The sequence below is a fragment of the Amphichorda felina genome (assembly GCF_050947745.1).
Source record: "Amphichorda felina strain 45539 chromosome Unknown scaffold_7, whole genome shotgun sequence".
NCBI classification, from domain to species: domain Eukaryota; kingdom Fungi; phylum Ascomycota; class Sordariomycetes; order Hypocreales; family Bionectriaceae; genus Amphichorda; species Amphichorda felina.
In genome coordinates, this window is record NW_028145043.1 from 2469487 (window position 1) to 2494325 (window position 24839).

The window sequence follows — 24839 nt, forward strand, 5'->3', positions numbered from 1 at the left end:
TGCTTCTGCAGTCCCGGTGTCATACCACCATCATCCAACAACACGTGCGACGATGGCCTCTAATCACGACGATCATCACCCAAGGGTCAGTTATGTGCGTAGCTGATGCAGTCCAGGGGCAGGGATAGGCGGCGATCCAGCAAGAGTGGCCCTGCTGAGTCAAAATTCATAACGGGGAGGGGAATGGGCAAGGCAAGATGTTGCTCGGTTTGTACTTCCATTTCTGTGAGCTTTTGAGCCAAACATAGCAGCTGTAATGATGTTGCTGCCGCCACTCGAAACAAAACAATAATTCTTCGCCCTTGCAAGACCCAACATCCTCTCCAAGGCATCGCCCGACTCGTGTGCAATATCTATACACACCCACGCGACTTAGTCAACACCAATCCTATCCACACAATGAGACTCTTCTCCCAGCTACCACCCGAGCTCCGGATCATAATCTAGGAGCATGCATTGTCTTTCGGAATCCGGGTCATCAGGCTCGATGTCTACGCCTGGGTTTTACAGGGGAGGTTACAGGCCATGGCTGGCAAGACTATGATGCTTGTGGGCGCTCACTTTGCGAAACCCCGGCAAATCCACAACCTGAAGCTCAGCTCCTACATGGTCAAGCCAGCCTATGCGTTCGACATGGTCAGGAGCTTAACCGCCGTCAACAGAGAGTCACGGCAGGTGGTCTTGAGGATGTACCCTAACAGCGTCCGCGTGGACGGCTGCTCCTTCGAGGTGCTCCAGGGCACGGGGCCGATCAGAAAGCTCGGCCCCTATATGATGATTCGCTGCAACTTCGAGCTCGACATATTCTTCTTCGACCGAATCATTGTGGGGGCCAGGCTTTTCAAAAACGATCCACAGTTCCTCCAGAATGGGCCTGGAATTTTCAGAGGCCTCGTCACTCCTGATGTAATCCAACAAGTTCAGCGAGGGATCGACACCCTGGGACGGATCGAAAAACTTACAACCGGAAATGAGAACTTCAAACGTAGACGGCCTTCCAACCACACGGTTCTTCAAACGTTGCTGCCGGCCATGAGCAGTCTGCGCTATCTTCTCTTCGCCTGCCAACAGCTCACCTCAGGGAACAATTGGCGCAACGACCAATGGGTCACTGAGCTTTTCACAGGCCAAGCTAACTTGCTGATGAATTATCTACTGTATGGACACAGGCCCCTGGGTAAACAACGTATCGACAATCTGCTCCTGATGTATCAGTCGATGCTCGAGGAAATTGCCCATCCACGATTCGAAAACCTGACACCCCAGCAAAGAACTACGGTGGCCAACTATGTTCAGGAGTTTCTGCGGGGAGACGTCCATTCTGAGGATTTCCGGGCGAACGTACGCAATTTCATCGGCTGGGATCTCGGCACTGTGCTTCGGGCCCCTGCCACGCTTGGCCCTCTGGCAGCGGACGTAGCAGATGCAGCCGAGAGAGGACGGCTGCCGTTTTTCGGCGAGCTATCTGCTAATTTCCGGCATGATCATATCCCAACCAACCCGGTTGGCGCAAAACCATCATTTCGCGAGAAATTGAAAGGCATGCTGCGGCGTTCGAGAAAGGTATCGAAATTATGGCGCTTCAGCTAAATCAACTTCCTTCTCTTTCTCCTGTCTGTCACGGCGGATGACAGCGGCGTGGCGCTTGCTGTGGTATCGGACGTCATCGGGATAGAGTGGGTTCCAGACGGTATTGCAGACCTTGCACTCGGAGAAGGCAGGCCGCGAGGAGAGATTGAGAGTCGTTTGGAAGGTTGGCGAGTGTTTGGATTTTGGCCGCTGCTTTGGAAGGTCGTTGGTGTTTTCTAGTGTTGTGTCGATATTTTTGTTCGTATCGGATAGGAGTACTCTTTTCGCTTGGCCAGTGCTCCTGGGCGCATCTTTACTCTCTGTATTCTGAACTGCATTCTCCTTTTCGCTGCCTCCATGGCCCTCTTCTCCATCGTGCCCATATGTTTCAATTTCTGGCAACGTTGTTGGCCTGATCCTGAGCAGTCTCGGTTGCTTTCTCCTGCGATTGGCTATTGGGGGTGGAGATGACGGCGGGCTGGAGGGCTCTGGACATGGATCGCTCTGTACACTCAGAGATGTAGCTGTTTCTGGTGGCGGCTGTCGTTGGAAGTAATTTAAGATCGAACCCTTCGCGAGTTTTGTCGTCGCAGTGTCTGCCTTGCGCTGCCCCGCACTCGTAGTCGACCCGACCGTCACCGATGCTGGCTCACTAGTTCGCCCTCCCGCGTCCTCAGAGGTTGTTTCTTTCAGATCCTCATGTGTAGACTTCCGCTTCTTGGCCGGTGGCTCACAATCGCTACTGCCAGTGGTGTCTGGGGTGGGCGCCGTGTGTCGTTTGCTGCCGTAGGTGCGGATGGGCTTGTCGCGCTTGCGGTGGTGGGGGTGCATCCCCAGTTTCGTGCTGTCAGTGTGTTAGTATGTCGGCGGACGGAGGTAGGGTCCAAGGAGCAGAAACTGACATGGGGAATTCTGGCGAAGGGGAGATCATATTGGCATCGTATGGGTGGTTTTGAGGTGAGGCGCGTCGTTGGGCGCGTGGGGTGGATGGTAGGGTTGAGATACGTAAGGGATGGTGTATGGATATCGGGAGGTAAGTAGAAGAGCTTCCCAAGATGCTCTTGTGTGTCAATCGCCAATTAGGTTCTCCGGTGGTAAGAGAAGTCTCCAATTCTGTAGAACTGCCGTGGTGGTGATGTCGGGCTGGAGTTGAACATGCTGAAGTGGTGCCCCACCGTGCGACGCGTTGAGACGCGACTTTTCGCGAATGCGCGCCCGCGATGTCACATGCTGCCCATCAATTAAATGATCCTTGCATCGACCTGCATAGGCTAGTAATTACGTAGTATCTCGGTCCCTGGGGACTTCTGTTCTATTATACGTATTCTTGTTCTCAGCAGATAGACATCTTGCCAGTAATATTAATCCAGCAACATGGGTAATGAGATGTGTACCTCTCGTATCCAGGATGGATGGACATTGGTGTAGATGCTGGTGGCGTTCATGTCTTGTCATTGTCTCATAATGTCGTAACCTTCAATCCGCTTCCCTCGCTGTAGCTGTCCGTTTTCTTACGCCGTCAATGTCCTCCTCTTTGCTCTCCAGAAGCACCGTCTTTTCATCATCCTCCTCCTTCTTCTCCCCCTCCTCGCCGACAACCCACGTCTCCACCACCTCCTTCATCTCCTTGACAGCATCCTCCTTCTTCTTCCCGTCATCCACCTTCCACACGTATATAGAGTACACCGACACCTCCGCGATCCCCACGACAATAGCGCTCCCCATCGTCAGAAACAGCCGCGCCGGCAAGCTCCACCACCGCGCGAGGACCCAGATCGTGCCCGCCACGCCAAGGATGCTGACGAGGAAGTTGATGATGAGTAGCACCTGCCGCTGGACGTCGTCAAAGGTCACATCGCCGTCGCTCTCGTCGTCGGCCGTGGTGGGCCTGTTAACAGCCGCGAAGGCGCGGGCTGAGGCGTGCGGGAAGCGCTCGTGGAAGGACTCGACGTGCGGTGGGCTGACCATGCGTTGGTAGGCGCGGGCTTCTTCCTCGCGGCGGAGGCGGGCCATGAGGGCTTTGTATTCGGGGGTCTAGGGGGGTTGGCCTGTTAGCTAGAGGTAGGTGGAGGGTAGGTGGCTGTGTTGGAACATACAGGTTCACGTTTGGGGGGTGGTGGAGGGACGTAGACGTTGGATCCGAGGAGGAGATTCTCGAGGCTATAGGATTGGGGATGTGACGAGGTTTTCAAGGTCTTCCATAGATGGACAATCTGGCCGTGGGAAATGGGGTTTCCCACAGCTGGTTCTGATAGTGACGGGTCTTCGTGATTCGTTTCTGTCCGTGTCTCCGGCGCATCGTCCAGCCGCTCTGGTGGCCGATCTGGCAGAGCTTTGAGCCCTTCCACTATGGAGGGCGTCATGGTGAGAAGCACCATATTCGATTCGATACCTTCGGGGTGACGAAATTGGCGTTGCAGGTTGGTAGGGAATTATCGGGATGAATCACAATGGATGGAGTCAGCTGGGCGCGCATGCGGATTGAATGCGGTCATCATCCAGCGCTGAAATGCGATGAAATGCACCTCAGGCAGCGATGACCGGAACGGACCTGGATGGATGACAGCTACAGGCGGCCGAGGCCCGGGCCCTGGCCAATGAACGCGTGTGAATCCCGTGGGGTGGGAACCCTTGACACCTTTCCGGGTTGAACCGTTTTAGTTCCCAATTGGAAAAGTTTCGGACTCCCGAACGCAAGAAATCACTGCCAGCTGCCAGCACGAGGAGAATGATCCGATTCCTCGTCAACTTGCGGTGAAAGCTGAGGAAACCTTGATGCTTCTGTTCTATCCATATTTCACACCTGCGAAACCCGTTCAACACACCCCGACGACCCCGAGGCGCCCGCTCATCATCTTGACATCACGACTCAACATTCGATAACCTCCTCACCTCGCCCAGAACTCGCCGGCGATGCAGCTTCGACCGGGAGCAGCGGTCCTTCGCGACGCTGCTGCAGTCGCAAGGATCGCAGCTCCAACATGCCAGTGGTGCCAGCAACCCGTGGCTACCGTCGCCGCAACCGCCGTCACACCAGCGATGAGAAGACAGCAGCGGAGGAGTCTACACACAAGCCCGCGGAACGATTCGGCATGGGCGGCCGCCGTCCAGGTGGCCTCGAACATGGTCGGCAATGTGGTCAAGCAGACGGCCAAAACCCACGGCGGAATGGCCATCGATCCCCTGCGTACTGTCGCCAAGGAGATGCAGCACCTGACGGGCAACATCCGCAAGCTGCTGGGCTCCGGCCACCCGTCGCTCGACCGCGTCGCCAAGTACTACACGCAGGCTGAGGGGAAGCACGTCCGGCCGCTCATTGTGCTGCTCATGAGCCGCGCTACGCACCTGTGCCCCAAGGCGCCCATCCAGGAGACCCCCGAGACGTCCCGAGGCATCGACTCGTCGATATCGCCTATCGCCATCCTTGCCGATGTGAACCCGTCTGCCCACCCGCTCACAGCGCCCGACGGCAGAGAGATGCCCGAGGAGGGCAACCCAGACATCCTGCCCAGCCAGCGGCGTCTGGCTGAGATCACGGAGCTGATACACACGGCCTCGCTGCTCCACGACGACGTCATTGATCACTCCGTGTCGCGCCGCGGCTCACCCAGCGCCAACCTCGAGTTTGGCAACAAGATGGCCGTTCTGGCGGGTGACTTCCTGCTAGGCCGCGCCTCCGTGGCCCTGGCCCGCCTCCGCAACGCCGAGGTGGTGGAACTGCTGGCCACCGTCATCGCCAACCTGGTCGAGGGCGAGTTCATGCAGCTCAAGAACACGGAGCGCGACGAGCGCAGCCCCAAGTACTCGGAGGAGACGCTGCGGTACTACCTGCAGAAGACGTACCTCAAGACGGCGAGCCTCATCTCCAAGAGCTGCCGCGCCGCGGCGCTTCTGGGCGGGGCGGACGCGCGCACCGTCGACGCCGCCTACTCGTACGGGCGCAACCTGGGGCTGGCGTTCCAGCTCGTCGACGACATGCTCGACTACACGCGGTCGGGCGCCGACCTCGGCAAGCCGGCCGGGGCGGATTTGGAGCTGGGGCTGGCGACAGCGCCACTGCTGTTTGCGTGGAAGCAGACGCCAGAGCTGGGCGCGCTGGTGGGGCGCAAGTTTGAGAAGGAGGGTGATGTGCAGAGGGTGAGTCCTATTTAATCTGTGCAAATCTTGACGGTCAATGGCTAATCGGTGAAACAGGCCCGCGAGCTGGTGCTGCAGAGTGATGGCCTCGAGCAGACTCGGGCGCTGGCGCAGGAGTACTCCGAGAAGGCCATGGCGGCCATTGCCGACTTCCCCGACAGCGAGGCCAAAGACGGACTGATGGAGATGGCCCAGAAGACGATCAAGCGGCAGAAGTAAGGTATGCGGCACCGGCTGAAGCCAACAAGGATAACAGCGGGGCAATGTCTTGCCATACGTGTATTATGTACGACTACTATAAGGTTCGAGAGGGGCAATGTACGCTTTGAGGTTTCGCCCGAGTGCATTTTCCGGCGGGGGAGTGACGGTATTAGAAGGGGCTGGACGCATCTACGAGTACTAGAACAGAGAGGGCTGGCGGTGTTCCTGATTGCTTTGTTGGTTGGGATACGGGGCGTACAGTTAGACTACGTTCTGGGGGGAGGAGATGACGGCTTGCATTGTATGAGTAGCATGGCCGGAGGCGCGGACAGGGGCTTGTAATTTTGCTATAAACGTCTACAGAAGTCCAGCTCAACAGACTAAATCTCAACCAGTTTACTATTAGTACAAGTACCCAGTCTTCCCATGATGACCGTTTGTTAGCTACCTTACCCTAGAACCATGGGATAACGAGGGGCTATTCATCGTTGCACTTGTTTGTCAACTATTATTCAGCGGACAGCGGCCCCCAAGAATGCCGTCCGCTGACATACTTGCCGCTGGTCTCACTTCAGTGATGGGATGGGGACGCGTATTGCAGCCTCCCACTGCGTACATGTAGCCCCAAGCGCTACGGGCTCATGAATGGCATGGCCACCAGCGACGATCGCCTGTACTCATACCGTCATACACCGAGTTACATACTAGTAGTGGCTGTTCAATCGAAATGAAGAGCATTCTACGGTAGATTAATCCAATCGACCACCAGCAATCTGTACTCCGTAGTAATGTATTTCCAGCTGCGTCATCCGGGGACGTTGCATCCCGTCAGCCAAATCTCGTGCCAGAAAAGTCGAAAAAAGTGAGCTGATGCCGGAAGGACGGCTGCGACGGGCGCCGAGGACACCAGTCATGGATTTGCCAATGAAAAAACACCATTGATTCAGGGGTCACCGTCATTTCACCCGCTCACAGCCTCACTCACTCATCGCGTGCCTGGACCCCCGTAACCTTTTTTTCAAGCTTATATACTATTATCTGTACCCCATATCGTAGCGGGCCTTTTCCACCACGTCGCCTACTCATTCATTGATTCTCCACGTCCACAGACCCGCAGACCACCATCCATCATGAATGACTCGGCCACGCTGGGGGGCCACCCCTACTTCCCCTTGGGCACTGCCATGCCTGGCTATGCTGCCAACACCATGACGGCTCCCGTCCTCGTCGCCTGCTTCGCCGCCGGCAGCGGTGCCATCCTGACCACGGCATACACCATCATTGCTCGCGCGAGGCCTGGCCTGAGCCTCGGCGAGACCTCTGCGGCCCTGTGGTTCGTCCTATGCGGCTTCATCCACTTGTTCTTTGAAGGTAATGCCCCCCTCACCTGAATCTACACCACAGAAGACTGTGACCCATGACTGACATGATAATGAAAAAAGGCTACTTTGCCTTCAACTATGACCGCATGTCCGGCCAGCTCGACCTCTTCGGCCAGCTGTGGAAGGAGTACTCCCTCTCCGACTCCCGCTACCTCACCCAGGACTCCTTCGTCGTCATCATGGAGGCCGTCACGGCCCTCTTCTGGGGCCCCCTGTCCTTCACCATCGCCTACATGATCGTCGTGTCGCACCCGCTGCGCCACCCGCTGCAGCTCATCGTCAGCCTGGGCCAGCTGTACGGCGACGTGCTCTACTACGGCACGGCCACGTTCGGCGCCCTCGTCGAAGGCGTGCACTACTGCCGGCCCGAGGGCTTCTACTTCTGGGCCTACTACTTCCTGTGCAACGCATTCTGGATCGTCATCCCCCTGGCGCTGATTGTGTCGAGCGTCACGGCGACCAAGGCTGCCTTTGCGCAGGTGCAGGCGGCGGGAAAGGCCAAGAAGGGCCAGTGAGGGAGTGGGAGTAGAGGCGTGTGTTGGAGATCGTCTTATGGATAACCAGCCAGCGTCAGTGCTGCTTAATGTCTAGCGATTATTTGCTATTTCATAGTAGAGTTGGATCGCCCCGTTGGTGGTGCAGCTTGCGGGCGGCCCTGGCAGTATTGATACATGCCAGTAATGATTACCTACCTGTATCCCATTTTCTCCTCTAGCCTCCCAAGTTAATTCTATCGCTCAGTGTGAGGCATATCTGAACTGGAGGTAGGGTGGCTACACCTGAACAATCGGGGTCAAACAAACCGTCACTGGTATAATAACTACTGGGGTTGCATAGCAAGTTATAAATTCATTTTATTGTTGACTGCGTACTCCGTACTAATTATAAAGACAAGCCCATCGTGGCTCCAAGGGTATGCATACAACTCCCAACATCAAAATTAATTCTTATAAACACCAGGCAACCTTAGCCACGGACCCCAGGGGGGTTCCCTCCCCTTAATCGTTCAAGTACTCCACCGCGCTTCCGCCGGATCGGACCTTGCCCAGGTCCTTGTGCATGAAGCTTCCTCGCATGACCTCGACCTCCGGGTACTCGGGGTCCGGGTCCTCCAGGATGCGCTCGTACGGCACGCTGGGGCGCAGGTGCCTGTCGAAGAAGGCCCGCACAATGTGGTTGGTGACGTTGACCATCCTCTCGCCGTTGATCTTGCCCACGACGTTGTGGCGCTCGAACAGCATCGTGTTGGCCAGCACCTGCCAGTTCTCCAGGTGCTTGTGGTTGAAGACCTTCCAGATGGTCCAGTCGGTGAAGTCGAGCTGCTCAGCGTCCTTGACGACCAGCCACCGCCACCACGCCTTGGGGAACAGCGGCTTCATCCAGTAGAAGCGGCTGTTGTCGCGGCGGCCGCCCAGGTGCATTCCCGGGCACTTGCGGTCGATGCCCCAGAACTCGAGGCCCTTCTCGATCTTGAAGAACTTGTCGTCGCGGATGTTGCTGAGCCAGTGGAAGCCCTGCCGCATCGACATGTGGCCAAAGGGCTGCTGCAGCCCGAGCGCGCACACGGCGCCCACAGACGTGTGGTTGGCCACGTCGACCATGGATGACGCGCCCATCTCGACGCCCAGCAGGCCGATATTGCCCTTGGCAAAGGGCGCCTTCCACCCGTCCACGAGCTGCGGCCAGCGGTCCAGCAGGTCGAGCGTGACGTTGCCGCGGCGCAGGGCGGTGTAGAAGTACCCAAAGTGGATGTCGTGGTCGCGGGCCCTGCACGTGTGGCCCAGCGGGTTGACGACCTCGGTGCCGTTGGGGTACTTGAGGTACAGCTGCTCGTAGGGGTGGTCGATGGCGGCGATGGTGTAGCCGTGCGAGGCCAGCTCCGACAGGAGGATGCTGTTGCCGTCCGAGGGCGGGAAGCGGATGCGCCCGTCGAAGAAGACGGTCGGGCCGGGCGCCTCTTGAACGTCGAGAAACGAGGCGTTCCACACGCGGTGGCCCATGAACTGCCTCAGGGTGTCCTTGGGGATAGCAATGTCACGCTCGAGGATATCGATTAGGCCCGGTTCGAGGTAGGGCTGGGGCACGGACTCGTCCAGCGTGGGGTAGTAGAGGGTCACCATGTACTCATATGTCTCGTTCGAGAGCCACTTGTGATGATAACCTGTGTGGTTCTGGAAGAAGGGCTGGATAAAGCGGCGGGCGCCGACATTATAGGGGCCAGTCGGATGTGGCAGCTCGTAGGCCTGGCTGTAGAAGCCGAACGTGGCCAGGGCTCCGAGGAAAGAGTAAGCGATAAAGTGCAGCATTATGGTGATGGTAGTGAATATCAGAGCGGGAGGCAGGGGTCTGGGAAGAGAATGATGGTATTTTTCTCCAGGGGGAATTTGTGGTCATTTATGCTGGCCATGAGAAGGGCCACGTTGGAGCAAGTGACGCTGCTGCGGTGCTGCGTGGAATTCTATTTCACTCTCTATTAACCCAAATTAAGCCACTGTTGGGACAAAAAGAAGGGGCCGTAGTTGGGAGCTTGTAGGATGAAGGCACTGCTGCCGTTGTGAGGATAATGAGGCATCCGTGAACTATACGTGGGTTGCCATAGGTCCTAGGTACTGATCACGCTGGACTTTTATGGCAAAAGTATAAATTCACAAGACGCCAGCCACCTACTGTGAGTAAGCGATGTTGATTAATAGCACACTATATTGCGCCTCTCTTAGCTTTCAGTCCTGAACAGCACGTAGAAGTGGTGCATAGGCAAGCCCCAGTCCGTATTTGGATATATCACGGCTTACATGAAATCTAAGTTGGAGGAGCCACGGTGCGCTCCATTCACACGCCACCTCGCCCTATATAGGCAAACTCCCCTTTTCTTCAAAGATGGGTGACTCTACCTCCTAGCTACATCTTACATAGCATCATATTGAACCCGGCTATGCCCCGTTGCGGATACTAAGCATTTCTATCCGAAAGGTAGTGGCGCCAAAGGAAGGAAGACACAGCAGAAGAAGACAAGGTTAGGCCCAACCAAAACCGGTCCCTGGGGTTTTATATAAAATCCATCACAGGATCTTGTATGTTGATTCGCCTACGTACTACTGATATCAATCATGCGTGACGTTGGGGGTTGGAGCGCCGCCGTGAATGTGGGGCCGATCCCCGATGTGCGGACCGACACCTCGGAGGAATCAACGCCAGCCTTCACCGAGTCAATTTTCAGTACTGAACATCAAGCCCAACACTTCGTATTTCTTACAGAGTGGCGGCGGCGACGACAAGCAATGTAGTGGCGCAGACTGTCGGGGGGGGGGGGGGGGGGGGGGGGCGGAGCTGCCGCACCGAGTTGGGAGAAAAGACCTTTTCTGCAGAGATGTGCTGCATCAATCCCCCGGGACCTCTCTTGTCGTGCGTCTTGGGGTGGGTGGTGTCGGTTGAAGACGGCCGCGACCTGTTCTCGATACTTGGGGCTGCTTGTCGACTCCTGGTGAACCGGTGAAGGGAAAGGGTCACTTGACCGGGCGTCGCCAAAGTTTATATTATTACACGATAGCAGTGGCGTCCGTGTGTACGAGGAACATTGTAGTTCGGATCGTCTCAACCCATTCCCGCGTATTGATCCGTCCCAAACCCTCCCAGTAAGCGGCATTTCGGTGGTATAATCGTTACGTACGCGGCATCGGAGGTGGCCGACGACGACAAAGGGTCCAGGGGAAACACGATCGAAGGAGAAAAAAAAAAGGAAGGTAAAAGTGGAGAGCGCCATCGGTGCCGGGGCCTATCGTGAATGCCGAGAGCGGCGGGTACGAATAGCATCAATGACCCATGGCTGTTACTCGAGAGATTTGGGTGATATTACTCGAGAGCCCATAGCTATTACTCGATGGGATCGAGCAAACGGCGCTGGAGGGTTGAAAGGCGGGGAGGCTGATTGGTCACACTCATTGGTCGCCTTCGGATTCTCGGCATCCGGGCGCATTGTGGCACTGTAACTCTCAAACTCTCACTGGAATGCCAGCGGCCACACACAATCTGTTGGCTCTAACATCAGACCCCAAGCAGAGACATGTTGGGCCATGGTGACTGGTTGCCTGTCTGTCTAGTGTGCTGTCCGATAATAAGGAGCCGCGTGGGCTGCTGACCTTGGGCACAGGTGGGTGCAAGCGGCAAACCTTCCAGAATACTACCTACGAGTAGCCAGAGATAATGACTACGCAGTATTGAACCGCGGGCAACGCGGGGCAGATACGAGGGGCAAAGCTGCGATAATGGGCGATAACGCACCCCGCAAGCCCAGGACAGGAGAAAAAAAAAAGAATAAGGAACACTCCGTACTCCGCGGTGATCCCATGGGATCCATGGGGAGATTAGCGAGCCCTGGCATCTAGGCCCAGGCTGTGCTTTGCCATCGAGTAATGGGTTCGTCCGTGATGGGCAAAGACGGCGAGCGGCTGACGCTGCCCTCCGCGCCTTTCCTTATCTCGCATCGCCCCACCACGAGTCGTGTGTTTGACTCGGAAGCGATGGCTGTCCGGGCCAGATAAGGAAGCACCCCCAGAAACACTGACAATCCCCATGGCCCATTCCTAGCCCGCTCGGCTCCGGTACTGCTAAAACCGGCCCGCTGTCGCTCTCGTCGTCGTCGTCGTCTTTCTCTGACCCCCTTCCCTCTTGATCCTTTAACCCCCCGTCTCTCGCTGTGTTTTGTTTAGCTGGTCATTCTCTATCTTTTAGACACTCACCACCAGAACGTTAGACTTTGGCTACCAAGGGCCACATCGCAGAGTGCTTCAACGTGACTGCAAACACAGAGAGACAAAGACAGAAAGATACAGAGTGCTTACCATGACGGTCCCCAACTCCTCCGACGTGGGGCCTCTCACGGTCCTCGTCTCCTCTCGCGCCGTCCTCACTCTCGCCGACGACTCCCTCCTCCTCACTCCCGCCACCATCACCATCTCTCCCAAGGTCGGCAAGATCATCTCCGCCGTGCCCTCCATCCTCCCGGCCTCAAGTTTCCCGCCTTCGACCACCTACATTGACCATTCTCCCAAAATCCTGCTCCCTGGCCTCGTAGACGCCCATGTTCACCTCAATGAGCCCGGCCGCACCGAGTGGGAGGGCTTCTGGACCGGCACCAGGGCTGCTGCTAGCGGCGGTGTGACGACCGTTGTGGACATGCCCCTCAATGCCATCCCGCCGACGACTACGGTTAAGAACTTCGAGGAGAAGTTGGCTGCTAGCCGCGGAAAATGCTGGGTTGACGTGGGCTTCTATGGCGGCGTCATCCCTGGAAATGCGCACGAGCTGAACCCGCTCGTCGAAGCCGGTGTCCGCGGCTTCAAGGGCTTCTTGATCGAGTCTGGTGTTCGTATTCCCCTTTCCCTTACTCGCCTCACCTCAAACCTGGGCGCTGACAGCAATTGCGCAGGTTGATGAGTTCCCCGCCGTCTCGACCAAGGATGTCGCCCTCGCCATGGAGACGCTCAAGGACTCCCCCACGACCCTCATGTTCCACGCTGAGATGGTCCCGCCCGTTGCCGACGACGGCGCTGCCCAGGCCTCCGACGCACCGACCGGCGACCTCACTGCATACAGCACCTTCCTCGAGTCCCGCCCGCCGTCCTTTGAGACCTATGCTGTCGAGGAGATTCTTGCGCTCGCGCCCTGCGCTCCCAACCTGCAGCTCCATATTGTGCACCTGTCGGCGACACAGTGCATCCCGCTGCTGCGCGCGGCGCGTGCCAGCGGCATCAAGGTCACGGCCGAGACGTGCTTCCACTATCTGGGCCTTGCGGCCGAGGAGATCGAGAAGGGTGATACGCGACACAAGTGCTGCCCTCCGATCCGCGAGGAGCGCAACCGTGACGGTCTGTGGGACGAGCTGACGGCCGGGGAGGAATCGTGCATCAGGACAGTCGTGTCGGACCATTCGCCGTGCACGCCGGAGCTCAAGCTCCTGCCGGGACACCTGGAACGGCCGAAGATCCAGCACGCGGATTCCGGTGTCGATGTGACGGTGCCGGGAGAGGAGCCGCAGAACGGCAAGGAGAAGCAGGCCTCGGCTGGCCCGAAGGGTGACTTCTTGGCCGCGTGGGGCGGCATCTCGTCCGTCGGACTCGGCCTACCCATCCTGCACACCAAGGCACTGGCGCGCCGCTCACTGTCGCAGGCGGCGCCCTCCATCGTGGATATGGCGCGCCTGTGCAGTCAGGCGACGGCGGCGCAGGTAGGGCTGTCGCACCGCAAGGGCGGGCTGAGGGCGGGTATGGACGCCGACGTGTGCGTGTTTGACGAGACCGAGGCGTGGACCTTCTCGCAGGGCGACATGCGCTGGAAGAACCGCTGCTCCCCGTGGGAGGGCCACGAGTTTGTGGGCAGGGTGCGTGAGACGTGGTTGCGCGGGCGGAAGGTGTTTGAGCTGGGCGCGGATAAGAGCAAGAGTGACGGGTTTGGGTTCGTGTGCGGTGAGCCGCTGGGCGAGAGCATCACGGAGAAGCGGGTTGCTTAAATGACGATGAGAGGGGGTTTGAAAGGAAGAGATGGGTTTGGAGGAGACATTGGTGATGTTTATCGTCGATGGCAAAGAGGGGCGATGACCTGATGAGGCGGTAATGATGTTAGGTGAGGGGAAGGTGCAGGGCGATGGTGTTTACTGGAGCTTCAGCTCCCACATTGCATTGGCTTGGCTGGAAAGTGGGAGCATTGGGTGGGAGGACATACACGGAACCACAGCGTTGATTTGGCATAGCATTGTGCTGGCGCGGACATTAGAGTATATTAGAAGCGAATATGATGACCCATGATCCAGATAGTACCATTGTGTGGTGTTTTTGGGTGAGTGCAGTTGACAGATTAGAGTCTTGTACGGGCACGCTCGAACTCCTGTTTGATTCAACTGTCGCGACAAGCTATCCGCAGAGTAGTTGACCAAATAACCAGATATTTCTGTCAGCGTAATAGTACCAACATAAGTTAGCCAGGTTTAGCGTGCGATTGACTAGCCTGCAATAATAGTGCTGGATCCGAAGCCGAAGTAGTTGCATCAATCAGAAATTTGAGTGTATGTACATGATGGCGATGCTGGCCAAGGAGGAGTGCAGGTGACACTCCACTTCGTATCGATAAGATTAGCTCGCGTTTAACTCGCTCACCTATACGCGTATAGGTACGAGACGTTGTCTTGGATGCGCCGGAACGAGAAGATGCCGGCGCCAACGGCTCGACGGCGAACATGTCGGTGAGTAGTGAGTAGTAAGTACTACTCCTACACGTAAGCGTATCGTATTAGGCGAGTCGCTGGGATGGCATGTGGCCCGAGCCAAGGTCTTGGACCTCGGGGTTTCGCACACCCGGCGCGTGAGCCAAAGGTGAAGAGCCCATATCCCCGTCATGGGTCGTTGGACGACCGAAACATTCCATGAGAGACCTATGGATCAAGACTCAGCGTATCCATCAATATCTCGGAAAGAATTCTTCCCGGAAAAGTTTCGTGTCAGGAATCGGGGTGTCTTGCGCAGATCGAGGTGACGATGCCCGCAGGTGGACTTCAAGCATGCCCCAGGCAATTCAGCACGGAGTACCCTCGGGCGCCACCTCTGTAAACTTATCCCTAAAAGAGACTCTAGGTACAATCATGAGCCCTGCACAGTTGCACCCCTAGGTGCAGTGTCTGTAATAAGCACTACGGATACTAATCCCAAGAAGCTCTATGTTGAGGAAGTAATCTCCGTAGTATTACCACCTAATCCCTAAGAGGCACTATTGTGAGGGAGCCCTGCGCCCCCGGCCCACGTTGCATCCATCATTCAATCCGTCCAGTGGCCGGCCAAGTTTAAAAGAACAGGCAGCTCTCGAATCGCGTGTGGTTCTAATTTCATAAGTAGCTCCATGTTGACGGGAAGTTGCTCTCGTTTCTTGCTTGGTTCTTCATATCCGATCTCCGGTGTTTAGTTGTGCCTTCCATCGCCATTGACCTCGCCAAAGCAGTCACTTGGTCGCTCCTTCCACGGTTTCATCTCCACACCCCTCAACCATTCCAACTCCCACCTGAGAAAATTTACCTATAAACAGAAAGCTATAGGATGCCACAATAACGCCGGATAGAGACCCCTCGATATTCACTGGACCGTTTGGCGCTGCCAGCAGTGCATCATCAGGCGCCCTGAGACTTCTACCACCATGGCTGCGACCGCAGACGCTTACGCGAGCGATGACAGTGGTATCGCCAAGGCCGAGCCCGCCAGCTCCATGGACGCCTCATCGACCCAGCTGGCCCCAGACGCCGTCATGAGCCGCCGTTTCTCTCTCTCTGGCGCTGGAAACCTCTCTCTCGATGACGTCGAGGCTGTCGAAGTCCGCATCCGAGACCTGGCCGTCGCTGTCGACACGGCTCCTTCGTGGCTCGAGCCCGCCACGTACCCGGAGCTCATAGCTGCCAAGTTCAACACGTCGCCCAGCGTCAAGAACCTTCTCCATTCCGTTGCGGCCGACTTTGCGCCCGGAACGCTGACGGCCATCATCGGAGGGAGTGGTTCTGGGAAGACGACGCTCCTCAACACTATGGCCGAACGTGTCATGAGCTCGCGGCTCAGCCAGGATGGCATAATCACCTTCAACGGCTCTGAAAGCGTCCACAGCGTTCGCCATGCGTATGTCATGCAGCAAGATATTCTGATCCCTACTCTCACTGTCCGCGAGACTCTTCGATACTCGGCAGACCTGCGATTGCCGTCTTCCACGTCGGCCGAGGACCGGGCTCAGGTGGTCGAGGAGGTTATCCGTGAGCTTGGCCTCAAGGAGTGTGCCGACACGAGAATTGGCAACAGCCAGCACAGGGGCTGCTCGGGAGGCGAGAAGCGCCGTGTTAGCATCGGCGTCCAGCTACTCGCCAACCCTTCCGTTCTCTTCCTCGACGAGCCCACCACCGGCCTCGATGCCACAAGCGCCTTCCAGCTCATCCGCACCCTCAAGAAGCTCGCTCACAAAGGCCGCACTGTCATAACCACTATCCACCAGCCGCGTTCTGAAATCTGGGACCTTTTTGACAATCTCATCGTACTATCCAGAGGTAGTCCCGTTTACTCCGGTGGCGTTCCCGAGTGCCTTCCTTGGTTTGAGAAGCTGGGGTTTCGGATCCCACCGTTCGTCAACCCCGCAGAGTTCGTCATCGATATCGCCGCCATCGACAACCGGTCCACAGAGCTAGAGGAGGAGAGCACTACCCGTGTGCAGAGACTTAAAGATGCGTGGGGCGTCGAGAGTGGGAAACGCTACGCGCTGCCTGAAAACATCGTCGAGAAGAGTGGGCGAAAGGGTGCCCAGAAGGCGACAAAACATGCTGGTTTCTTCCGCCAGCTTAGCGTCCTCACCCATCGAACATTCAAGGTAACCTACCGGGATCCTCTGGGCATGGGAGCATCTATTTTTGAAGCTATCATGATGGGCATCATCTGTGGCTATATATTCTTTGATCTCAGTCGTGATCAGGCAGGTATCCGTTCTCGCCAGGGGGGGCTCTACACAGCCGCTGGACTGCAGGGTTATCTGATCCTCTTATTCGAGACCTATCGCATGACCATCGACATTCCCACCTTTGACCGCGAGTCATCTGAGAACTGCGTTGATGCGCTGCCTTACATCCTTTCTCGACGATTGGCCAGACTACCAACGGAGGACTTGCCCGTTCCGCTGCTCTTTTCCGCCATCTTTTACTTTATGGCCGGCTTCGATCGCGAAGTGTCCAAGTTCTTCATTTTTTTCGTGGTTACTTTTCTCAACCAATATATTGCCGTGTGCTGCGCCATGACCTGCGTTGCTGCAGTGAGACACTTTGCGGGGGCTAGTCTGATCGCCAACCTTGTGTACACGCTACAGAGCATGGCGTGTGGGATGTTTATCCAGAGTGAGACAATACCCGTGTACGTGCGGTGGCTGAAGTGGATTACCTACACTGTGAGTACGTCGTGCCGATCGTCAGCCCCGATAACTGACAAGACAACTAGTTTTATGCCTTTAGCGCGTATGCTGGGAACGAGTTCCAAGGAAGCTTCTATGATTGTCCAGGTGGAGGTGATGCATCGGACCCCAATTGTCGCCAGTTCACGGGCGAGTTCATTATGGACTCGCTTGGTTTTCCGCCCAACTGGGTCTGGCGGCCCATCATCGTCATGCTTGCATTTGTCGTCTTCTTCATTCTGCTGTCTACGATAGGGCTGCACTTCTTGCAGGTCGAGATGACGATTGCGAGGGCACGTGTTTCCGATGGGGACTTGTCTGCGGGCAAGGAGAAGATGACAGCACAATCCATCTCGGAGGTTAGAGCTATTGATGTCGGGCTGGAACAGTTTGCGCTGGAGTTGGACAAGCGAACACCCAGAGGGAAGAAGCTGCCGCGCAAGACCATCCTCAAACCATTGAACTCAACATTCCAGGCCGGTGTGCTCAACGTCATCATGGGTCCCTCTGGGAGTGGCAAAACGTCCCTACTAAATGCCATGGCGCTGCGCCTCCGGAATTCAATCAGCACCAAGTATCGTTCGACGGGAAACCTGACCTTTAATGGGGCGGTTCCAGCTGATACAGTCATTCGTTCAGTGTGCTCCTATGTCTGCCAGGACGATGACGCTTTGTTACCCTCTCTTACCGTCCGTGAGACCCTGCAATTCTCTGCCGGGCTGCGCCTCCCTTCGTTCATGAGCAAGGAGGAAAAGAACCGACGTGCAGAAGACGTACTCTTGAAGATGGGTCTAAAGGACTGCGCCGACAATCTGATTGGCAACGAGTTGGTTAAGGGTATCTCTGGAGGAGAGAAACGCCGCGTCACCATCGCTGTGCAGGTTCTCACGGATCCGCGGATTCTGCTCCTGGACGAGCCGACGTCTGGTCTGGACGCCTTCACCGCGAACTCCATCATGGAGGTGCTCCAAGGCTTGGCCAATGAGGGGCGCACTCTGATTCTAACTATCCACCAAGCTCGGTCCGACCTGTTCAACCGCTTTGGCAACGTCCTCCTCCTTGCGCGAGGCGGCTCACCCGTGTATGCTGGTGCGGCGCGGGAGATGCTGGGGTACTTTGGTCGACAGGGCTACGAGTGCCCAACGCACACGAATCCGGCCGACTTTGCTCTCGATATGATCACGATTGATCTGCAGCAAGATGAGAGAGAAGCAGAGAGCCGGGAGCGCGTGAAAAATTTCGTTGAGGAGTGGGAGCTCCACGGAAATGGTAATGCGACGACTGAGAAGATACTGCCCAATATCGAAGAGGTGGAGGAATCCGGAGACAGTACCCAACATGGGAACAAGGTGGCAGAGAAGACGGATCTGAACATGGTCCAGGATTCCAAGTCATCTGTGGCAAGACGACCGTCTCTGGCCCCAGGCGCCCCCCGCAAGTCATTCAGCAGGGCTGGTTTGTCGACACCGGCAGAGCTTGGAGCGCTCATCCGCAAACGCGCCTCGTTCTCAAGGGCCCTACCACTGCTGCTACACCGGGCCATCATCAACACTCGACGGCAGCCGGAGCTGATTGTCGCCCGTCTGATGCAGGTCATTGGCTTGGCCATCATCCTGGCTCTCTTCTTTGCGCCGCTTCACAACAACTACTTCTCGGTGCAGAACAGAATGGGCTTTGTTCAGGAGATTGCGGCCTTCTACTTCGTGGGAATGCTGCAGAATGTGGCTATCTACCCCAACGAGCGCGACGTGTTTTACCGTGAGGATGACGATGGTGTCTACGGCATCGAAGCTTTCATTGCATCCTACACTATCCTCGAGATCCCGTTTGAGATCATCAGCTGCCTTGTTTTTGGCGTGCTGGGTGCTATTGCTGTGGGCTTGCCGCGCACTGTGACAATGTACTTTGTCACCGTGTTCTCTTGCTTCGGCATTGTCTCCTGTGGCGAGAGCCTAGGCATCATGTTCAACACGGTCCTCCCACACACAGGCTTTGCTGTTAACGTCATGGGTGTCGTTCTCTCCGTTGCCACCCTCATGGCTGGCATCCTCTCAATCGACATGCCAGAGCTGTTCAATGCGTTCAACTACCTCTCACCTATCCGGTACGGAACACGCGCCGTTGCCCCGTATTCGCTACGGGGCGTCGAGTTCACCTGCAACGACTCGCAGAGGCTGCCCAATGGGAAGTGCCCGATTGAGACAGGACAGGATGTTCTGGAGCTGTACAAATTTGACGTTGACCCAGTGGTGAATATCGCTGCGCTGGCTGGATGTGTCGTCGTGTATCGACTGCTGGCGTGGGGACTACTGAGGGCTGTGAGAGGTCGCTGGAGGGAGAAGATGAAGGCTGGGAAGCAGCATGCATAAGCTGGCGGCAGTGATTTTGGATGGATGTAAAAATCAGTGTGTATATTGTGAAGTTGGAAAATACGAACCCAGAAGATGAAAGAATAGGATATTATTACCTTTGTCGTCTTCTGCTGTTAAACTCCGTACTTGGTTTCCATCTATCGCAGCATACAATTGGATTCCACGCCCGAAGAACAGAATCCCAATAGTGCTCCTGCAAACTCTGGATCATATTGCTAGTTTCTTGCATTTTACCATACAGGGGAGTCCGCGGCTCTGGGAGGACGCAATCTGGGGATTATACGACATGAGTCCTCAATATACTACTTCATTACCCAATGAAAGCAAAGTGGAAATAGGAAGTTTGCAATAGCCGTCTCTGATATTCGGGGTCTACATAGTACGGAGGTCGTTACGAGTTGATCATGGCACTTGATTTTAATGTGGTCATATAGATTTGGATCAATAGTTTATTTGGCGAGGGGTTGTACTCTGTAGCAGTACTTGGATTCCCTACCTGACCCCTTTTTTGTTTTCCTTCTCTCCTATCCTTTCCCGATTCTTCTCTTACCCGGGACTTCTTTTTCTTGATATAACTCATTTTCTCTCTCTTTTTTTTAATGATATTATTGAATCTTTTCGCTATCTCACAACTCTGATCAATCCGATCCCGCCGTACCCCTAGATAATGTTAGCCGGGGCTCTGAATCTCTCTCTTAAGAGGCATTAGCGGGTGCCCAGTTATGAGGGGTTGCAAACTCCCACCAGGTCTCGTTGAGACCACCCTCCCTCACCTCGATCTTCATGCCGTACATGATGGGCACCCCAGAGCAGTAGCAGTTGAAGAACGCGGAAGGAGCCAGGTAAGACTCGTCAATACCAATGGGGGGAGTAGTAGCACGGCCACCGAGCTCGGAAATATGCTGCACTCGCCTCATCGCCGCGGCCACATACTCGTTCCATAGCTGGGTTCGCTGCTGGTTCCAGCACGGGGTTGTGTGGCCGTCCTGGCCGCAGCTCTGGATCAAAGTGTCCGCCTGCATTGAATAGTCAGACGAGATGGCCGACCACTCTGCTACAGCTGTTTCTGTGGTGTTGAGGGAGGCGCCCTGGTACGTGAGAAGAACCCGGTTACGGGCATGGGGGGAGGGAGTAAGACCAGTCCGGACACCGCCGTTCTGGTAATAGTCCGGGTCCCACTCTTCCCGATGAGGAGTTCTGCCGCGAAACTCCATTGTCGCAAACTTTCCTGGAAATGGTGATTTGTGCTGTGTTTGGGGAGGGGAGCGGGTTGATAGTCGCTGAAAGCTTAGTTTCTGTGAGCCGTGTGTTTTCTGTGTAAGCTAAGTCAAGTGAAGATTGTAGGAGTGGTGTGAAAATGATGGGAAAAGAGACAGAATCAACAAAAATTTGGAAGAATTTATACTAATTCTATCGATTAAACATTCAGTGATGTTCTGTTGAACAAAGTGTGCAATGTAATGTTCATTGGTGTTTGAACATAATGAAGGATTTGAACTAATACCAGGTAACGCACGAGCTACTGGGGAGTTCTTATCAACGTTGTTGGGAACTACCAGGACAATGAAGGCGTGTTCTTTTAAATATTGAGCACAAAAATATTTTGATTAAAACGGGGTTTGATGACTAGCTCAAACTAGAAAAACAATATTGTGTTCAAAATAGACGAACTGTACTTAATAAGCTCCAGAGGAGTGTCTTACGTATTGGCATCAAAACCATGCCTTCAACCCTCAGCTCTGGGCAGCTCCAGGTTGACCACCATCGGTGGCTGAACAGGTACATCCTCGTCTCCTTCCACAGCAGCATTCACGAACATGGTTTGTTCCCCCGGCATTATCAAGGGGGGCGTAGCGTCAGTGAATCCCTCCCTCTCAAACTTGACTAACTCCTCCGACATCTTTGTCGAGCCATCGAGGACCTGAGGCCTCAGCCCCGCCCATTTCTGCATCACGACGGATCTTTCGTTGTCGATATCCGTGAAATGCGAGGGCATATCCCTGGCCGGATCCAGCCCCCCCCGCCAAGCAACCAACTTCGCCCCCCATGCCCGATGGATGTGTCCAAAGCAGTGCAGCCGAGGACGCGCTCGCGCCACCGCAGCGAAGAGGTCAGGGCAGCCAGCGCGCTCGCGGTTGACGTAGTCGAGTACACCGTGCGGTGGTCCGTGGGTCACGACAATGTCTGTTCCCGTGGCGATGTCGAACTTGTGGCCGGGTTCCGCTGCGCTGGAACTGGCCGTTGGGTCGCGACGGTTGTACTGGAATGCCCAGCCTGCCTCGTCGTACTCCAGGGTTCCGCCCTTCCGGGGAGTCCAGGGGCTTGCGTAGATGGTGATGGACGCACCGTTGGGAAGCGTGAAGTTGTGCGTGCCCTCGTCTAGTAGCTTGATGCTTCCGTCCGCGCTCTCTAGGAGCTGCCTCGCCTCACCTACAGCTCCGTATTCTTTCAGAACCGCTGGGTCGTCTGCCTTCAGGCCAGCCTGATTCAGGTGCTTCTGATACGTGGGAGAATCCAGTGTGAGTTCGTGGTTGCCCGCGATGACCAGCTTTAGCGGGGCGTTGATGGATTTCAGGACCTCAAGCGTCGCTGAGAACTCGGACAGCTTCGATTCCTGCGTGAGGTCTCCGCAGTGGATGACAAGGTCGAACTCATTGTCATTCGGCCGGGGCCAGTTGTCCCCCAATGTCTTGCCATGGGTATCCGCTAGGATGAGAACCCGGGTGGATACAGTTATCTGGAAACACATCGTGAGAATGTGTTGAAAGTAGTGAGCTTTCAGTGTCTGAAGATGTCTGATCTGGAATGTAGTGTAGACAGGATGATGATGCCTTGAGAAATAGCTTGTCGAGATGATGAGATATCTCCAAGGAAGGGTATGTAAACAAGTTGGAGATTGTCATATCACAGAACTATAAATCAACTAGAAAGTAAACAACCCCAGTTTACGTGCCCATAACTTTAACGTTGTTGGGGGGCTGACACATGAGCTTGTTGGTAACAGCCTCTAACCTTAATTCTTCATCAAAACTCATCACGGCTTCACCTGCACATTACACGTATATTCAAAACTTCAGAATGGAGAAAAGAGGGCTTGATATTCTATCCAAAAATAAAGTTTGCATAACTCGGCGACCAGAGACACTTTGGCATCGACATAATCAGTGACGACTCGATGAGGGCATCATTTCAAGGCAGCATCATATTATTTTGTGTATATATATAGATTACATATATATATATGAGCCTATTCTTATCTTATTCATCTCTCAAGATTATAGGCTACTCGCTGCCTTGAGCCAACAAACTACCAAGCTGTTTGACGGGGAACGTGATGGCAAGGAGGTGGGATCGCACCTTAACAAGCGGCCAGCCACGAAGTGGGATTCTAATAAAAACAGCCAGTAAGAAAGAAGGGGTCTGGGGAGATTAGTACAGGAAACATCGGTCTGATAATAGCCTCTTATGAGATGGAAGTCTGGGGATCTGGAGCCACTGATGGGATGGACTCGGGCTCAATGAAACCGCCATAAATTCGTATCCTCCGCCTTGTTCTCAATAGGAAATTAGAAAACTAATAATTACTCTGTAGGCTTAATCTGAAAGGTTTTGCAAAAGGTGGGCATGCTGTTGTGCTGGGTTGGACGTGCTCCAGTGCCGAGTACGGAACCTGTTCCAAAGACCGGCTGCTGCGTTCAGAGCCCAAATATCCTATAAGAATCCCAGATTAGTTATTCAAGCTTACTCTAATGGCCCTTTTTCTTCTTCTTCTTCTTCTTCTTCTTCTTCTTCTTCTTCTTCTTCTTCTTCTTCTTCTTCTTCTTCTTCTTCTTCTTTCATTTTTTTTTTCATTATATTAGCCTAGCATCTCTGTCTTGTTGTGTTCTTGAATAATGGCCGAGTTCATTTGTTTTGTCTTTTGAGGCATGTTCGTCGACTCATTGTTTCTTCACATAATTGACTGCGAGTCAGAACACACCCTTTAAGCACATCTAAGGTCTGTTCGAGATCTAGCCGTTATTAAGGATTGGAACCCGGACGCACAAATTACAACTATTCCAGTCACTACAGGAACTGAACAAGATATTGTCAAGCTGCCACCTCTGACAAACCGGGAAAGGCTACCCGACTCCGTGACCAAGTCGTGGATAAAATGCGTGGATTTAGTACCGAGCTTACCAACAAAGAATACCTAGGTATCACCATAGCAAATATCAGAACCAAAATACAACTGATTCACCCAGCGCCCTCACAACCCAAAGAAATACGTAAGAATACGTATAAAAACCTGTGCGCCAGCCTAAAGACGGTCCCGCTCGGAGTCCCCTACCCCCACACCGGGGGTCCATTCCCACACTCCCCGAACTCCCAACCGACAGCATGACTACCCCCTACAAATCTGCAAGAAAAATACTCAGCTCTTGCAGAACCACAGACACACGACAGGCTTCTCACTCGGGTTCCCCGACCGCGTCGCATCCCAGCCAACCTCCTTGAGCGTCTTCCCCATCATGCTCTTGTCCGCGGCCGAGAAGCTGATGCCCTTGTACCACGTGCCGTTCCCGCCGGGGATGATCTCGTAGCAGCGGTTCTTCTTCGCGTCGGCTGCGTTGCACCCGAACCCCTTGAGCAGCTCCGCCAGCGTCACCGTGCAGGGCACGTGCGTGGCCTTGAACCGGATCTGCGCCCCCGTGGGCAGCTGCCAGGGCGCCGTGCCCGAGTAGAAGACGTGGCACTTGGTGTGCTCCGCGGGGAAGAAGTAGTTGTACCCGGGCTCGCAGCCGACTCCGCCCGACGAGTTGGTCATCTGTGCGGCCGGCATGGTCTGGTCGACGCCGGGAGAAGGCTGTGGTGGGCGGGACGGCGTCTGGGCCGTCGCGGTGGTGGCCGGCCCCGGGGCAGTGTACGCGTACGGATACGTGTAGTAGAACATGCCGCCGGTGGGCGAGGCGAAGACCTGGGGCTGCGCGAAGGTGCCTGCGAGGTTAGGACCGTAAGCGAGGCTGTTCCAGCTTGCATACGGGGGAAAGGTACCGTAGCCATATCCGGGGCCGGCGGATAGGGGGTTGTAGCCGTGGCCTTGGCCAGCGAAGGGGACTCCCAGGGAGGCCATCGGCCGGGTGCCCGAGGAGTCTCGGCCCGTCATGGGATTCCAGCCTCCCGACATTGTTACTGAGATGATGTTGGAGATTACCAGGGGAAATGGTCAGCGGGGAGGGTTGCTAGT

The 24839-nt window shown here is 55.4% G+C and overlaps 11 protein-coding genes across 11 annotated transcripts; 5 read left to right on the forward strand and 6 right to left on the reverse strand.

Moving 5' to 3' along the window:
* Positions 1-525: 525 nt before the first annotated feature.
* Positions 526-1590, forward strand: ACO1O0_007570 (uncharacterized protein; the record flags this gene model as incomplete). Its single annotated transcript, XM_083196941.1, has 1 exon — positions 526-1590. One exon carries the CDS (start codon positions 526-528, stop codon positions 1588-1590), a length of 1065 nt encoding a protein of 354 aa, XP_083048149.1.
* Positions 1591-1957: 367 nt separating this feature from the next.
* ACO1O0_007571 (uncharacterized protein) lies at positions 1958-2500 on the reverse strand (the record flags this gene model as incomplete). Its single annotated transcript, XM_083196942.1, has 3 exons — positions 1958-2073; positions 2223-2413; positions 2472-2500. The coding sequence occupies 3 exons, from the start codon at positions 2498-2500 to the stop codon at positions 1958-1960; spliced, it is 336 nt and encodes a 111-aa protein (XP_083048150.1).
* Positions 2501-3045: 545 nt separating this feature from the next.
* Positions 3046-3932, reverse strand: ACO1O0_007572 (endoplasmic reticulum-based factor for assembly of V-ATPase-domain-containing protein; the record flags this gene model as incomplete). Its single annotated transcript, XM_083196943.1, has 2 exons — positions 3046-3603; positions 3666-3932. 2 exons carry the CDS (start codon positions 3930-3932, stop codon positions 3046-3048), a joined length of 825 nt encoding a protein of 274 aa, XP_083048151.1.
* A 550-nt stretch (positions 3933-4482) lies between these two features.
* On the forward strand, positions 4483-5925 carry COQ1 (trans-hexaprenyltranstransferase; the record flags this gene model as incomplete). The annotated part of the gene is made up of 2 exons (XM_083196944.1): positions 4483-5706; positions 5764-5925. 2 exons carry the CDS (start codon positions 4483-4485, stop codon positions 5923-5925), a joined length of 1386 nt encoding a protein of 461 aa, XP_083048152.1.
* A 1112-nt stretch (positions 5926-7037) lies between these two features.
* Positions 7038-7804, forward strand: ACO1O0_007574 (Emopamil binding protein-domain-containing protein; the record flags this gene model as incomplete). The annotated part of the gene is made up of 2 exons (XM_083196945.1): positions 7038-7278; positions 7350-7804. The coding sequence occupies 2 exons, from the start codon at positions 7038-7040 to the stop codon at positions 7802-7804; spliced, it is 696 nt and encodes a 231-aa protein (XP_083048153.1).
* A 483-nt stretch (positions 7805-8287) lies between these two features.
* Positions 8288-9595, reverse strand: ACO1O0_007575 (uncharacterized protein; the record flags this gene model as incomplete). Its single annotated transcript, XM_083196946.1, has 1 exon — positions 8288-9595. One exon carries the CDS (start codon positions 9593-9595, stop codon positions 8288-8290), a length of 1308 nt encoding a protein of 435 aa, XP_083048154.1.
* A 2533-nt stretch (positions 9596-12128) lies between these two features.
* On the forward strand, positions 12129-13794 carry DAL1 (allantoinase; the record flags this gene model as incomplete). Its single annotated transcript, XM_083196947.1, has 2 exons — positions 12129-12650; positions 12715-13794. The coding sequence occupies 2 exons, from the start codon at positions 12129-12131 to the stop codon at positions 13792-13794; spliced, it is 1602 nt and encodes a 533-aa protein (XP_083048155.1).
* Positions 13795-15464: 1670 nt separating this feature from the next.
* ACO1O0_007577 (P-loop containing nucleoside triphosphate hydrolase protein) lies at positions 15465-19609 on the forward strand (the record flags this gene model as incomplete). The annotated part of the gene is made up of 2 exons (XM_083196948.1): positions 15465-17237; positions 17288-19609. 2 exons carry the CDS (start codon positions 15465-15467, stop codon positions 19607-19609), a joined length of 4095 nt encoding a protein of 1364 aa, XP_083048156.1.
* Positions 19610-20307: 698 nt separating this feature from the next.
* ACO1O0_007578 (uncharacterized protein) lies at positions 20308-20826 on the reverse strand (the record flags this gene model as incomplete). The annotated part of the gene is made up of 1 exon (XM_083196949.1): positions 20308-20826. The coding sequence occupies one exon, from the start codon at positions 20824-20826 to the stop codon at positions 20308-20310; it is 519 nt and encodes a 172-aa protein (XP_083048157.1).
* Positions 20827-21338: 512 nt separating this feature from the next.
* Positions 21339-22361, reverse strand: ACO1O0_007579 (Metallo-dependent phosphatase-like protein; the record flags this gene model as incomplete). The annotated part of the gene is made up of 1 exon (XM_083196950.1): positions 21339-22361. The coding sequence occupies one exon, from the start codon at positions 22359-22361 to the stop codon at positions 21339-21341; it is 1023 nt and encodes a 340-aa protein (XP_083048158.1).
* Positions 22362-23358: 997 nt separating this feature from the next.
* On the reverse strand, positions 23359-24779 carry ACO1O0_007580 (uncharacterized protein; the record flags this gene model as incomplete). The annotated part of the gene is made up of 2 exons (XM_083196951.1): positions 23359-23445; positions 24054-24779. The coding sequence occupies 2 exons, from the start codon at positions 24777-24779 to the stop codon at positions 23359-23361; spliced, it is 813 nt and encodes a 270-aa protein (XP_083048159.1).
* Between the last annotated feature and the right edge of the window lie 60 nt (positions 24780-24839).